Raw genomic sequence first — 16,489 nt, 5'->3', positions numbered from 1 at the left:
CCTTTGAGAATATTGCTGGCTGAAAGGATTATGAAAGGGTCCTGTTCCTCACCTGCTGTGTTGAGCATGATGAAGAAGTTTGAATCAATTGGAGAACTGGGTGTCACTCCAGTAACAGACCAATGACCGGTTGCGCCACAGGTGGTTGATGAAATTACTGTTGCTATGGCAGGCAACACTGTGCACAATTCTCAATCATCAGACAGTGCATTTACTATGTCATGACAGTTGAACGTCCCATGGTCCACTGCACAGAAGGTGCTTCAAACCAATCTCAAATGATATCCATACAAGATCCATATCTACAGCAGCTTGCACCTTGGGATGCACAACAATGTGTTGACTTCACTCTCCAATTTTTCACAAGGATTGATGTTGATGAGGGCTGGCCCTTGACCATCCCATGGACAGACGAAGCTCATTTTTCTCTGACAAGTGAGGTGAACATACAGAATTGCCGAGTGTGAGGATCTTCACCTCCAGTCACTGTGCACAAAGTTCCTCTGTACGGTGAACATGCCTATGTTCATCATTGGCCCATTCTTTTTTGAATAGGTTGGCATTCAAGGACCAAAGACATGCAGTATTACTGGCCAGCATTAAAGTGATATGCTTCGCCCTACAGGAGAGACACACATTGAACTCAACAGTTTTCATGCTATATGAGGCCCCACCACACATCGCTCATGAAATTCACCTGCTTCTCCAAAACACATTTGGAAATGATTGAATTATCAGCGGATCATTTCCAAATGCTTGGTCGGCACAGTCACCTGATCTCACTCCCTGTGATTTCTGGTTGTGGGGCTATCTGAAGGACAGGGTTTACCAGGGGAACATTCACACATGTGCTGATCTGAAGCACAGCATATTAAGAGGGGTAGCCAACATAACTGCAGACATGCTTTGTTCTGATGTGCAATCCTGCAGTTTCAGACTCTTCTGGACACTGATGGGCACTATATTGAGCCCCTTTTGTAGCAGCAAGGGTACCAATATGTAATGGTATGATGTATCATAGCAGCACATTAAAGGTGTTTCAACTGAATTGATTCTGCATTATTTCTCTTCCCTATGTCCTGAACATTAATGCTACCAAATTTGATACTAGTATGGTAACTAGTTTCCGTTTTAAAACATGTTAAATAGGGAAAGTTTAATTATAACCACACATTATTTATCTGAACACTATGCTGTAAAAATGTATAAAAATGTTAGTGAAAATATTGCTATGTAATGAAAAGTGGTTGTTTTTGTCTGAAGATAAGGATCACCTTACTGGATCATCTGTCTAGCTTGCTTACTTAATCGTGCCCCCACTACCTTATAGTTAACAGGATGCAAAGGACCTATAAGTCCTTCATGCCTATAGTCATAGCTATTGTCTCTCTCTCTAACAGTCCCCTATATTCAAGTAACTCTTCAGTTACATAGTCACAGGTCTATCTTGGGCGTCATCATACTTTCTTATCTTACATCTTTACCTCCATTAAACTTTCAGTACTAACTGGACATGTTCAAGTCACTGTGATTGTTCCACTTGGATACTATACTCATCTCCTCTTTCCTGCTCAAATATGGCTTTTTACTCAGAACCAGGATAAGTATCTATACACTGTAGGTGAAAAAAATTGTGTTCTTTAGTAGTTCTCTTTCTTATTGAAGAAGTTTTGTCTCATCACAGTCAACAGTAAGTCTATTACTCCATCTTTTTTCCCAATCTTTTCTTTCGACTTTCCATTTGAAATTATGAATGACTGTAAGTACATTCAAGCAGCTACTTGCTCTAGCAGTTTCCTATCCACTGAGATTTTGTCTCCATGTCTCATAGTATTATTCTTACTGACATTCACCTCCATTAATCTGTCATTGTGAAGCCTTACTAATTTATTACACCTACTTCAGTCATTTCATACTAGAGAAGGTTCTATTAAGCTTTACTTGTATGTATATTCCAAGCAGTTACACATAAAGAAAGTTTTCTAAAACAAATTTCTGTATAAGATCTTATTAATAATTGCACTACATAACTCTGTGACATTTTAGATGTTTAGACAAGTATCATGTTTTTCCAGTGCAGAACCACAGTTAATAAATACCTGACAGCAATCATGTTGTTTATAAATGTCACTTATGTTTCATATATTTGATTACTGAACCATTAATACCTTTCCTGATGCAAAATGTCCAATGAAATTTTTTTGTTAGCATACAGGAAGAAGTTTTCAAATGAGATTTTTTTAAAATAAAAATTTAAATAACTTCTGCTTGATATGCTCCAGACACTCAAATGTCACACACATTTGAATGTGTGTTTGGTGTAGTGTGATCAGTCACAGGAATGAACACATAGAAATATCTTTATGAACATATTTTTAAGATGACGAACTAATGCTATTTTGAACCAAAAGGTTGCTTTGAACATGGCAATGCTTTACTAGGCAAGCTTTAGGAAATGGTATGCCCTTCCTTTCTTCTGACCACTGAACGAACTCACCCAGTCAGCGATAGGGGACCTACAGTTAAATATGGGCTCCAAATTTGGAATTATTCTTATACACAAACAACTGTCACAGGTGAAAACAGAATAAAGGACAGAAATAATTCTACAACTTGCTCATAATTGAACCCTCGACCATTTGATCTGTAACCTGTCACTTACCCAGTTAGCCATCAGCCCAAATACTGTAAAAACACAATCAACCTTTTCATCTACGACTATAATCATGTTTTTTGTCTCCAATATCTACATAATTATTGAAAGAATTTAAAAAGGCTGTGTGGCTGGTTAAAAACAGTCACTGATTTTTCTGAATTTGTTTATTAACTGCTATATCACTTTTTGGGTTGAACCCATCACCTGATGACCTACTACAAATAGACAAAAGGAACAGATGTTATATAAGAAATTTTACAGAAATGCAAATTTCATATACAAATCAGTTCTAAATGAAAAATATTCCAGAACAAAAGGTTTTCTGATACAGAAATGCATAATACTTTAGAAGCAAATACATGAGACTTTTATGTAGATGTCAAATATTGTCATTGTTAATGTGTAGAAGACAAGAAGCACCATTTGTTGCACAGTTTGACCCTAACTGCTGAAATACCATACTAGCAATGACAAACTCCACTGTGTGTGCTGGGAGGAAGGCTTGGTCATGGTAGGCAGCATAGCTGTGTTGATGCATATATTATGTAAAATGAGCTTATAAAAATCGTTGGAATGCTTTTTGTTTGTATCCCTATGTAAAACTGTCAAGAAATGACCACCTGAAATCATAGTGCAAAATTGACTACATAACATAGCATAAAAATACATTTTCATTTTGATTATAAAGTGCAGACACATACATTTGATAGAGTTAAGGCTTCACAAATGTATTTACCATTTCAGTTTCACAACAGAGCAAAGATTCATGGTCATTATTCGCTTGACCTAATACAAAATTGATGTAACATTAGATGAAGTACAAACCAAACATTGTATGGGTATCATACATATGTAATTTTGAAGAGAAACCCTGAAAGTTTTTTTTCACATATACCACCACACTGTAGTTTGGTAATTTGCTGATAGTCAGAACTAGTCGCAAACATGACAAGTTCAAAAGCGGAGCGAGCGGTTTCATGAAATGGCCTCCCCGATCATCAGATCTCACCCTGTGGGACTTTTTTCTGTGGGGACACATTAAAGATCTGGTGTATGTACCACCTCTACCACGTGATGTAGCAGAGCTCCGGGAGAGAATATGGAAAGCGACTGCCATAGTCGATACTGCCATACTGGGACGGGTATGGCAAGAATTCGATTATAGATAGACACACACACACACACACACACACACACACACACACACACACACACACACACACACACACTACTGGCCATTAAAATTGCTAGCCATGAAGATGACATGCTACAGACATGAAATTTAACCGACAGGAAGAAGATGCTGTGATATGCAAATGATTAACTTTTCAGAGCATTCACACAAGGACGGCGCCGGTGATGGCAGCTACAATGTGCTGACATGAGGAAAGTTTCCAACTGATTTCTCATACACAAACAGCAGTTGACCAGCGTTGCCTGGTGAAACATTGTTGTGATGCCTTGTGTAAGAAGGAGAAATGTGTACCACCATGTTTCCAACTTTGATATAGGCCGGATTGTAGCTTATCGCGATTGCGATTTACCGTATCGCGACATTGCTGCTCGCGTTGGTCCAAATCCAATGACTGTTAGCAGAATATGGAATCGGTGGGTTCAGAAGGGTAATACAGAACGCTGTGCTTGATCCCAATGGCCTTGTATCACTAGCAGCCGAGATGACAGGCATCTTATCCGCATAGCTGTAATGGATTGTGCAGAAACATCTCCATCCCTGAGTCAATAGATGGGGTCATTTGCAAGACAACAACCATCTGCATGAACAGTTCAATGACGTTTGCAGCAGCATGGACCATCAGCTCAGAGACCATGGCTGTGGTTACCCTTGATGCTGCATCACAGATAGGAGCACATGCAATGGAGTACTCAACGACAAACCGGGGTGCACGAATGGCAAAACGTCATTTTTTAGGATGAATCCAGGTTCTGTTTGTAGCATCATGATGGTCACATCCATATTTGGTGGCATGGTGGGGAATGCACATTGGAAGCATGTATTTGTCATCGCCATACTGGCATATCACACGGCGTGATGGTATGGGGTGCCATTGGTTACATGTCTCGGTCACCTCTTGTTCGCATTGACAGCACTTTGAACAGTGGACATTACATTTCAGATGTCTTACAACCCGTGGCTCTACCCATCATTCCATCCCTGCAAAACCCTACATTTCAGCAGTATAATGCACGACCGCATGTTGCAGGTCCTGTACGGGCCTTTCTGGATACAGAAAATGTTCGACTGCTGCCCTGGCCAGCACATTCTCCAGATCTCACACCAATTGAAAGAGTCTGGTCAATGGTGGCCGAGCAACTGGCTTGTCACAATACTCCTGTCACTACCCTTGATGAACTGTGGTATCATGTTGAAGCTGCATGGGCAGCTGTACCTGTGCACGCCATCCAAGCTCTGTTTGACTCAATGCCCAGGCATATCATGGCTGTTATTTAGGCCAGACGTGGTTGTTCTGGGTACTGATTTCTCAGGATCTATGCACCCAAATTGCATGAAAATGTAATCACATGTCAGTTTTAGTATAACGTATTTGTCCAATGAATACCCGTTTATCATATGCATTTCTTCATGGTGTAGCAATTTTAATGGACAGTAGTGTATCAAAAGTCTAAAAAGCCAGTTGCAGTTGCTTGTTGTCTGCTCATTAATCAAAAGGGTTAGATTTAACTGGTTATTGATGTAAATTTCCATATCTTCAAGTATATCCAAATTATTATCCTCATTCTCAGTGTGCAATAATGATAAACAGTTTTCAATGAAAGCTAGATGAAGATTCTGTTTCCTTAAGTGGTATTCCAGGGCACTACCATTACTATTGTATCAATACTCCCTGAAATGTATTTTGAACCCCCTTCCCATTTGGCCAATCTAATAACACTCACAGGGCCCACATTTGGTCCTGTACACCTGTGTCACAAAATTTATTTTTTGGGACTTTCAAACTATGTCACAGAATCTGCCCTAGTTTGTTGCTGTTCAGAAAGTGAACTCATATTGATTTTTTTAATGTTTTTAATTTTGAAATATATTTGCAGTTCTCTCAGATAATGAACCATGCTAAGAAAAGAGGCTATGTCTAATGTTTTCCTTATTTGTTATGAGCAGACAACCAGCATCCATAACTGGTTTTTTAGTCTTTTCAGTGAACTGTTCTTCCATCATAATAAAATAAAATAATCCAGTATCTGATTGTCTGAGTTACTGAAGACTTTTCATTTCTGGAATTTTAACTTAGACGAAGTTACACTTATCTTGCGTTAGGTTGGGTGAGTGCTGCCCCATGAGTCTTTGTTCTGTTGTCAAATTGAATTTGTAAATTCATTTGTGAAGTTTTAACTCTACTTATGTTGTACATATTTGCCCTTGGTCAGATGAGCAATGACCTAAGGACTTTTACTTTGTAATAAAAGTGAAAATGTATTTTTATGCTAAGTTACATTGCCAAATGCACTGAAAAAGATTTTAGGTGGTCATTTCTTGACAATTTATATATATGTTGGTTTTATATAATATGCTGGTTTTATATAATATGTCACTTGAATTTTTATAAATAAGGTAGGATTTTTGCCAATGTGTGAGCAAGAAATTTTTAATTGCTTTATACAGGGTGAGTCACAAGGTTTTCCCCTGGTTTCTGGCGGGTATTCCTAAGGTTATTTGGAACAAAAAATGTAAGTAAAGTAATGGAATCAGAGCCATAAACTCAGGAAAATGGCAAAAAAACTTTTATTGTTTGATTTCACTATCGAAAATTTACATATTAATTAATTTAAACAATTTTGTAGCAGTCTCTTGCATTCAGAGTGGATTTAAAGCAAGTGTTCAAGATTTCCTCCCTGCATTTGAAGCAAAGATTCACACAGGAGTGAACCATGCGAGAAGCATTTCATAATTTCACATGCTCATTCCTTATTGACATTGCGGCATCAAAAATTCATTTTATGAATTCTTCTCATGTTTCCCCCTTAACTTCGTATACAAAGTCTTTCATCCATCCCCAGATGCAGTAATCTAGGGGTCTTAAATCTGGGGATCTGGCAGGCCAGTTGATAGGGCCCCCGCGACCTATCCATTGATATGGGAATTGCTGATTAAGACCTCATGGTGGAAGTGTGCAGGTGCCCTGTCATGTTGGACATACATGTGGCATCTTGTTTCCAGAGGAATGTCTTCAAGAAGGTGCGGTAAGTTTTCTCGTAAAAAGTTACCATACAACTGACCATTTAATTTCCTGGGAGAATAAACGGCCCCAGTAACTGGTCACACACAACACCACACCAGACATTGACACTGAATCTGCATTGGAATTGAGATACTACCATGGCATGGGGATTTTTGTCTGCCCAGACATGCATGCTGTTGATGCCATCTCTTATAAGGGTTGCCTCATCACTGAACATTACGAAGTGATAGAGCTGTCAATTTACATTCAACCAGTTACAAAAGTGCAAATGGTTGGCACACTCATGTGGCTCTAAATCGTGAACTTTCTGCACATGAAAAGGATACAATCCATTCTCGTAAAGAATCCTACATACCTTAGATTGTGAAATGTTCAATTGGGCAGCTAGGCATCTTGTACTTTAATGAGGACTGCACTCTACTGAATTAAGAATGTTTTCGTCTTCTTGAACGTCATGATGTCTTTTGGAGTGAATACAAATAATGAGAAGAGTACCACTTTCTAACAATGTTCATTATGTTCCACTAAATGTTTTGGCACTCAGAATCCTATGATTAGGATACTAATGGTGATATTCAGCAACAACAGCTTTTGCATTACCATCACAGGAGCCCAAAATGTACACCATCTCTCCATACTCCTGTGATGAAAATCGCAAAGTATACTATACACAGGAGACAATAACAGTGAACAGTGACTGCAGTATTGACAACATGGTTGTTACGCAAACGTACCAGTCACTGCACTTGTCTACCTAAGACTGATCATTGTTGTTGTGGTCTTTCAGTCCTGAGACTGGTTTGATGCAGCTCTCCACGCTACTCTGTCCTGTGCAAGCTTCTTCATCTCCCAGTACCTACTGCAACCTACATCCTTCTGTATCTGTTTGGTGTATTCATCTCTTGGTCTCCCTCTACGATTTTTACCCTCCACACTGCCCTCCAATACCAAATTGGTGATCCCTTGATGCCTCAGAACATGTCCTACCAACCAATCCCTTCTTCTAGTCGAGTTGTGCCACAAACTTCTCTTCTCCCCAATCCTATTCAGTACTTCCTCATTAGTTATGTTATCTACCCATCTAATCTTCAGCATTCTTCTGTAGCACCACATTTCTAAAGCTTCTATTCTCTTCTTGTCCAAATTATTTATCGTCCATGTTTCACTTCCATACATGGCTACACTCCATACAAATGCTTTCAGAAACGACTTCCTGACACTTAAATCTATGCTCGATGTTAACAAATTTCTCTTCTTCAGAAATGCTTTCCTTGCCATTGCCAGTCTACATTTTATACCCTCTCTACTTCGACCATCATCAGTTATTTTGCTCCCCAAATAGCAAAACTCCTTTACTACTTTAAGTGTCTCATTTCCTAATCTAATTTCCTCAGCATCGCCCAACTTAATTCAACTACATTCCATTATCCTCGTTTTGCTTTGGTTGATGTTCATCTTACACCCTCCTTTCAAGACACTGTCCATTCTGTTCAGCTGCTCTTCCAAGTCCTTTGCTGTCTCTGACAGAATTACAATGTCATCGGCGAACCTCAAAGTTTTTATTTCTGCTCCATGGATTTTAATACCTACTCCAAATTTTTCTTTTGATTCCTTCACTGCTTGCTCAATATAGAGACTGAATAACATCGGGGAGAGGCTACAACCCTGTCTCACTCCCTTCCCAACCACTGCTTCCCTTTGATCATGTGTCCTGTGAACCCAAGTGTAGTGCTCCATACACCATGGCATGTTTTAGAACTCTGTTGTAGCTCCTTAATTGTGGATCTGATTGTATTACTGTATTTACATTTTTTGTTCCAAATAACCTGAAGAGTAACCTCCAGCAACTGGGGGAAAACCTCATGCCTTACCTTGTATATTGATGCACGTTTTTGGCAATGGTGCCTTAAAAACGTAAGTGTAATATTTATACTGGCCACAAATCTGTGTGGCATTCTTTATACATCCATCGACATGGTTAGGCCAATTAGCACAACTTAGTCTTCTTCCCAGAGCACAGTGTAGCACTGGCCATTGCTTGTATGACATTTCAACAGTTAGGCTTGAACTGTGCAACAAATGGTGCTTTGTGTTACCCTACACATTAGTAATGAAAGTATTTGATATTTATATCAAAGTCTCATGTATTTTTATGTAAAATTATATGTATTTCTGTGTCAGGAAGCCTTTTGTTCTTGAATATTGTTTGTTTAGGACTGATTTTTATAAGAAATATGCATTTCTGTGAAAGCTGTAATGTGCCGACTGATACTTTTGTCTGTTTGTAATAGCTCATCAGATGACAGGTTAAACCAAAAGGCAGCATGAGAATTAACAAACAAATTCAAGAAAAACCAATGTCTCTTTTTAAGCAATCACAAAGCCTTTTCAAATTATATCCAATGATTATATTTATAATAGTTGCATGCCTCTACAATAACATTCAGTCTGATTTAGAATCTAATATCTACATTATAGTTCTTCAGAATAATTCTATTAACATTTTCAAATTATTTGAATAACTCACCCAAATGTGGTCAGATAAGCTCATCAAAAGCCTCTGACATTTGAACAGGTAGCTGCTCTGTCATTTTCAAGACATGAACTGCAGTTTAAGCTGCTGATGCTGTGCAGAGTAAACCCATTGTAAATGGAGCTGCATAGACATGGACCATATAAGAAACCATGCATGAAGATATACTACACATAATCACCTCCTGCTAGAAATAACTTCTATCAAAACACATTGATAGTAGACAAAGGAGTCATGCTCACTTTGTTCCAATTCTCTCATATACCTGAAGTATTTAGTGTTTAACTGGTACACAAACAATGTAGAAATTCTTGCCAAAAAGCTAAAGCTCTGTCCACTGGGCAGCCACCATGTCATCATCTGTGAATGGCATCAGTCAGATGCAGTATTGAGGAGCATGGGGTCACCACACTGGTCTCCCAGCTGTTACCAGCTTTCCAGGCCTAGGAGCCACTACTTCTCACTCAAGTAGCTTCTCAGCTGATATCTGTGGCAGTTCGATACATCGATCCATGTGATCTCTCTTTATTGTGATTTTTGAATTCACTTTACATCTAGCTCTGTTCTGTGTTGTTACATTGTGTGATCACAATGTGAATAAAGTATATCATTATGATAAAGTGGCATTAAATGTTATTTTTTGCTGTAATATCATTACTCGCCTCATTGTGCCTTTCATTCCCCACCTCCAACTGAGGAAAGGTATCTGGCAGTACTGGGAATCAAACTCAGGTCCTCAACATAGGTTACTGAGCATTCAGACAATGGTCTCCTTTAGAGCTAACTAACAAAAAGGCAGTAATTGTACAGGAAATACTGAAAAAATCTTTCTTTTTTTCATGGAAGGTGTTGAAGTCTCACAATTTGGAGCCAATGAAACTTGGACCAAAGGAAGGCATTGCACTCATCAATGGGACACAGCTTATCACATCCTTGGGGGCTGAAGCAGTAGAAAGGGCTTATTTTATAGCAAGACAAGCTGATGTAGCAGCAGCTCTGACCTTGGAGGTTCTCAAAGGAACATCAAGAGCTTTTGATTCTGATGTTCAAATGATTCGTCCACACAAGGGCCAAATAGCAGTTGCTAAAAGACTGAGAGCTTTACTGCACTCAGAATTTTATCCCTCTCAGATTGCAGGTTTGTATTATTAAGATATCTTGTGTCACATTTACATATTCTTAATGTATGACTTTTTCACTTTTCTTTCCTTTATGCAAATGAAGACATCCTTGAAGCACTGAATCTATAGTGAAAGTAACTGTTTAAACACTTTAATTGCATGATTTTTATTTCCTGTTCTTCTAAGTTAATGAAAAAGAAGCACTTTATAGTATATTTCAATTGCTTGGAGATTTATGTATACAGAAGTGAAATTACAATAGGAAAAAAGAGATTTCCAAACTCTTTAAGCTCATTGTATATAATATGAAATTCTGAAAACTAAATATGGGTAGCTATCAGCCTCTACCAATAAACTTTTTATGGCAAAAAGGGAGAAAGGAGAGCAGATATCCAAGTCACCTGACCTCAATGCCATTGAGTACATCAAGGACCCCGTCAAATGATGCATATATTCTTTGGATCCAGCTGGTACCAGTCTCCATAATTTGTAGATGTTGATTGGACAGTCATAGATTTGGATGTCTCCCCAGTGTTTTCAGTTTCGAGGAGTCCATGCCACTATATGTCACCAAAAGCACCAGGGCAAAATGATTAGGATGGTGTTCTAATGTAATTGCTCGTGAGTGTATGTTGAAGATATATTTGAATATCTTACTACCAACAAAACTATTTTCACTGTATCCTGAACACAAGAATTACATCAGTTTTTTGTCAAGTCATGTTTGAAGCTAACCAAAAAACTTAAACAAGAGACTGATAACATAAAAAATGGCTTTATCATGAAGAAAAAGATTTATATTAATATAATGGAAGGAAACATTCCACATGGGAAAAATTATATATAAAAACAAAGATGAGGTGACTTACCGAACAAAAGCGCTGGCAGGTCGATAGACACACAAACAAACACAAACATACACACAAAATTCAAGCTTTCGCAACAAACTGTTACCTCATCAGGAAAGAGGGAAGGAGAGGGGAAGACGAAAGGAAGTGGGTTTTAAAGGAGAGGGTAAGGAGTCATTCCAATCCCGGGAGCGGAAAGACTTACCTTAGGGGGAAAAAAGGACAGGTATACACTCGCACACACGCACATATCCATCCACACATACAGACACAAGCAGACATGATGTCTGCTTGTGTCTGTATGTGTGGATGGATATGTGCGTGTGTGCGAGTGTATACCTGTCCTTTTTTCCCCCTAAGGTAAGTCTTTCCACTCCCGGGATTGGAATGACTCCTTACCCTCTCCTTTAAAACCCACTTCCTTTCGTCTTCCCCTCTCCTTCCCTCTTTCCTGATGAGGCAACAGTTTGTTGCGAAAGCTTGAATTTTGTGTGTATGTTTGTGTTTGTTTGTGTGTCTATCGACCTGCCAGCGCTTTTGTTCGGTAAGTCACCTCATCTTTGTTTTTATATATAAAAAGATGTATATTAAATTATATAAGCCTATAATTTTTACTCCCGAGGTACATAGGCAGGGGATTCTGAAAGATCTAGGAGCCAAAAATAAAAATACATGATACATACTTACAAAAACAGAGATATTGTAATGTTCCTTCCTTAAAATCTAAATTAAACGGTCCTCATGGGTGTGTAAGTAAGGATAAATACTAAACATATTTTCATTTGATGGGTTATAAGATTTTAGTAAATTTATGACACACTATGGCAGGAAAAAAAGGCTGTTATCAATATAATTTATCCATTAGGCTTACTGGGTACTTCAATGGCAATACAAAATCATTATGGGGCTACCCATAAATGTGCTGAAATCATCTGAGATAGTAGGTTACAGTAATCTGAAAACCGTGAGAATGTCTAAAAATTGTTATTTTATAATCAAAATTAACTTAGCTTTCAGAGATAACTGTAACTTAATTGTGCCACTCCTTTTTCTTGTAATCGATAATTTTTTTTGGTTAAAAAAATTATATAATAATTAGAAAACTCTCACTGGAAAATTTTGAACTAAATCTCATAAAATAATTTTAAGTTTATTTCAAAGATGGCAAAATTCTTAAAGAAATAAAAAGTAGAGAATTCAACTTTATTTTCATTTAGGTAAATAAATCAAGTGTTCAATTTCACATTCAAATACACTGAGCTGACAAAAGTCATGTGATACCTCCTAATATCATGTCAGACCTCCGTTTGCCCAGCAAAGTGCTGCAACTTGATCTGGCATGGACTCAACAACTCATTGCAAGTCCCTTTCAGAAATATTGAGCCATGCTGTCTCCATAGCCATCCATAATTGTGAAAGTGTTGCCAGTGTAGAATTATGTCCCATAAATAGTTGATGGGATCCACATCGAGAGAAATGGGTGGCCAAATCATTTGCTGAAATTGTCCAGAACAATTGTGGCCTGGTGACATGGTACACTGTCATCTGTGAATATTGCATCATTGTTTGGGAACATGAAATTCATAAATGGCTGAAAATGGTCTCCAACTAGCTAGATATAACCATTTCCAGTCAATGATCATTTCAGTTGGACCAGACAATCCAGTCCATCCCATGTACACACAGTCCACACAATTAGGGAGCCACCAACAGCTTGCACAGTGCCTTGTTGACAATTTGGGTTCATGGGGTCTGTACCACACTCGAACCATTCCATCAGCTCTTACCAACTAGAATCAGGACTCATCTGAGCAGGCCATCATTTTCCAGTTGTCTAGAGTCAACCAATGTGGTCACAAGCCCAGGAGAGGCACTGCAGGCAATGTCATGCTGTTAGTAAAGGCACCCGTGTCAGTCATCTGCTGCCATAGCCCATTAATGCCAAATTTTGTTGCACTCTCCTAACGAATACATTTATTGTATGTCCCACATTGATTTCACACAGTATTGCTTGTCTCCAAGGAAACGCCACTGTTCTTAGTCATTAAGTGACAGCCGTCGGCCACTGCGTTGTTTGTGGTGAGATGTAATGCCTGAAATTTGACACTGTGGATGTCAGAATACTGAATTCCCTAATTATTTTCAAAATGCAATGTCCCATACCTCTAGCTCCAACTGCCATTCCATGTTTGAAGTCTGTTAACTCCTGTCATGCAACATAATCGTATCAGAAATCTTTTCACTGCACTTTTATACCTTGTGTACATTATACTTCCACCATCTTCAAATGCGTGTATTACTATCCCATGACTTTTGTCACCTCATTGTATGTTCCAATAAGAAATAGGAATATAAACATTACTGCTGAAGTAATGGGGTGTTACAATTAAGTTTAAAATATTTATTCTGATCGGAAGGCTTTTTCCTTCAGATAGACACTGTAACTGAGAGGAAGATGGTTTCCAGCATTCCCAAGAGAACTCTTCAGACACAATACCTTCATAACCACTCTTGAATGAGTTGGGTGTAGACATATAAAAATGTTCATGATCTTCATTGTAATCCATAATGTTTTCAACTAAAGTAAATTTACCTACACCAGGAAAACGATGTGCATACACTGTTTTATTGAAACCATTCTAAATATCATCATTCCATCACCTCATAACTTCAAAAGTTCAACCACAAAACATCAGTCTATACTTTGAAAATATGAACCTTTATTTCATACACTCCCACTGTGAACTTTGATACTTTTCAATAAATCCAGTTTTATTATTAAGTGCAACAATAGAGGAAGACAGTAAATCAAATTCTTTTGCAATGTTAATATAATTCCACATTAATAGAAAAATTGCAAGTTGGTACATAAAAAATACAGCAGCACCTTCTATTAAAATATAAACCAATACATTCCTTTTACTATGACAAGGTTGTACATTGGCAGAACCACTGCATATTTTCAACAAATAATCACTCAAATGATCAACTAAGTGTTCAGAACAAAATCCAATGGATGCATGCATTTGTGTGTGTTCCCCTGTAACCTCACTTTTTTCACAACCATTGTGGTGGCATCTTGATGACTAATAGATATCATGACTGTGTGGTTACATACATTACAACACCTCATTCTCATTATGTCACAAGCCTATAAAAATCATGTGTGTCAGAGGAACTTATTTGGTACACTTGCACTAGGCCATTCTGGAATGCATGTAACAAGCAACAGTGCATTGCAGCAGCTTACACAGTCTATTGACCACCCAGAGGAGGCCCTAAAGGATATGACAATTTATTGAGGACTCACAATGGCTGCAAAGAAATAAATGACATCTTGGCTTTTGGCAAGATTGATGCATTTCTGCAGCAGCTTACGGAAAACCTTACACAACCTATTGAGTACCCAGAGTTGGACCCCAAGAGACAGATATTGTTTTAAGGACCCAGAGCGGCTACAAAAGAACAAATCCCTTCTTGACCTATGGCAAGTGCAATATATTTTATTTCCTAAAAAGATGTATAAGCAGTAGAAACACCCATTGAAATAAATTTAGCAATATCTTTACAACCTATGCACCATATACAAAAATACACCACAAAAAAAAAAGAAGGTTACAGGACTTTGCCATTTTTGAAACTACATTTATATTGGAAGTAATTTTAGTGTCTCATTTTAAAACTTTGAGGAGCTGTAGGTCACACACATAAAAGCAATGTTTGTTAAGGAATCTACTCCTTTTAACCTAATGTACATAACATTTTTATTAACCCTTTTTATTAAAAGCATTTTCACATAACTTGACAACAGATATTTAAACACAGTGCCCTAAGCCTTATCACATGCATAACATCACTGCAGTTAATAACTCTCCAACTCTGTTGAAGATGGCAGGATTATGTTTCCTGTCATGAAATGCATCATATTCCCAAAGACGAAACCAGATGATGTGATAGCTTTACAACAGTTCCTACTCAACTGCCAAATATATTTTTAAAGTTAGCTGTACTCTAATGTCAACAATGCAATATACTGGGATTCCATTGTGCTCAAAACAAATTTTGTTCTGTACAGATAGTGATATTGTGTCCACTGATTTTGTAAGTGTAATATGCAGAAACTTATGGAAAACTACTTCAGTTTACTGTACTGGCAGAGTTACAGTTCATGAAGATGACTGATGATTATTCCAGTCCAAATGTTCGTGGAAAAACATTTATTATTGAGACATAACAGCAACTACATGTTGTTTTTAATAGCCCCAAATATGACCACTCTAACTGTTAAAATAACTTATACATGTGAAGTAGTCATCATCTGTCAGTAATATGGCAACATAATTGGCATTTTGATGAAGTAACCACTGCTTAGATTCCATATGGGGTCCAGTTGGCTGAGTCTTCTGATGGTTGTACACATGTTGGTTGTACTCTTTCACGTTCTTCCAAATGATTATGTGACTTTGTTCATTGTACATACCACATCATATGTGTTAGTTGAACGCAGATTAATACACCTCTTCATCACTATAACCTCAAATCTAATGTCCTTACTTGTGGTTCACCACTAACATGTTCAAGGCAATAATATTCCCTTTCTTGAAAGTATCAATAAAGTGCAGCAATGGTACTGTGGAGTAGATGTGTTCTGTTACGAAAACAATGTTCATAGATACGTGCATCTGTTCCACTGAAATGGGTTTGACATCTGGGGAGAAAAAGAATATATGTTGAAATTTTGAGTCAGTCCATGAGGTGTACATGGTTAATTCACTAAATTCATTAAAAGGCGGAGATTTGGGTTTGAGTCCTGATCCAGCACATGACTTTAACTTGCCACAAATGTGATTTTCATTTCCTCAATGTAGCATATAATCATGGCTGTAAGTTCAAATAAATGGTAGTACACATTCAGTTGATAACTTGACATATAAATAACAACAGTTCAGTCAAAATGAAGGCTTAAAAGCAGGACAACTAACTTTAAGTTGACTGTGGTGCAGTGGGTATCATGATCAGTACACTTCACTCATGCGCTCAGTGACAAGTTAAAGAGGATGTACTCCTGGCCAGAAAATTATTTGCTGTGTATGATCTGCTCTCCATCAAAGTTT

General features: G+C 37.9%; 1 protein-coding gene across 1 annotated transcript in view; it reads left to right on the top strand.

Moving 5' to 3' along the window:
- Positions 1-16,489, top strand: part of LOC124555556 (histidine ammonia-lyase-like) — a 244,837-nt gene that overhangs the window by 146,769 nt on the left and 81,579 nt on the right. The window contains exon 10 of the mRNA XM_047129513.1: positions 10,253-10,544. Coding sequence (XP_046985469.1) covers positions 10,253-10,544 — 292 coding nt within the window. The remainder of the gene's footprint in view (positions 1-10,252; positions 10,545-16,489) is intronic.

Source organism: Schistocerca americana, chromosome X, assembly GCF_021461395.2.
Source record: "Schistocerca americana isolate TAMUIC-IGC-003095 chromosome X, iqSchAmer2.1, whole genome shotgun sequence".
Classification (NCBI taxonomy): Eukaryota; Metazoa; Arthropoda; class Insecta; order Orthoptera; family Acrididae; genus Schistocerca; species Schistocerca americana.
The sequence above is the reverse complement of the archived record's forward strand: the minus strand, read 5'-3'. Positions and strand labels throughout refer to the sequence as shown.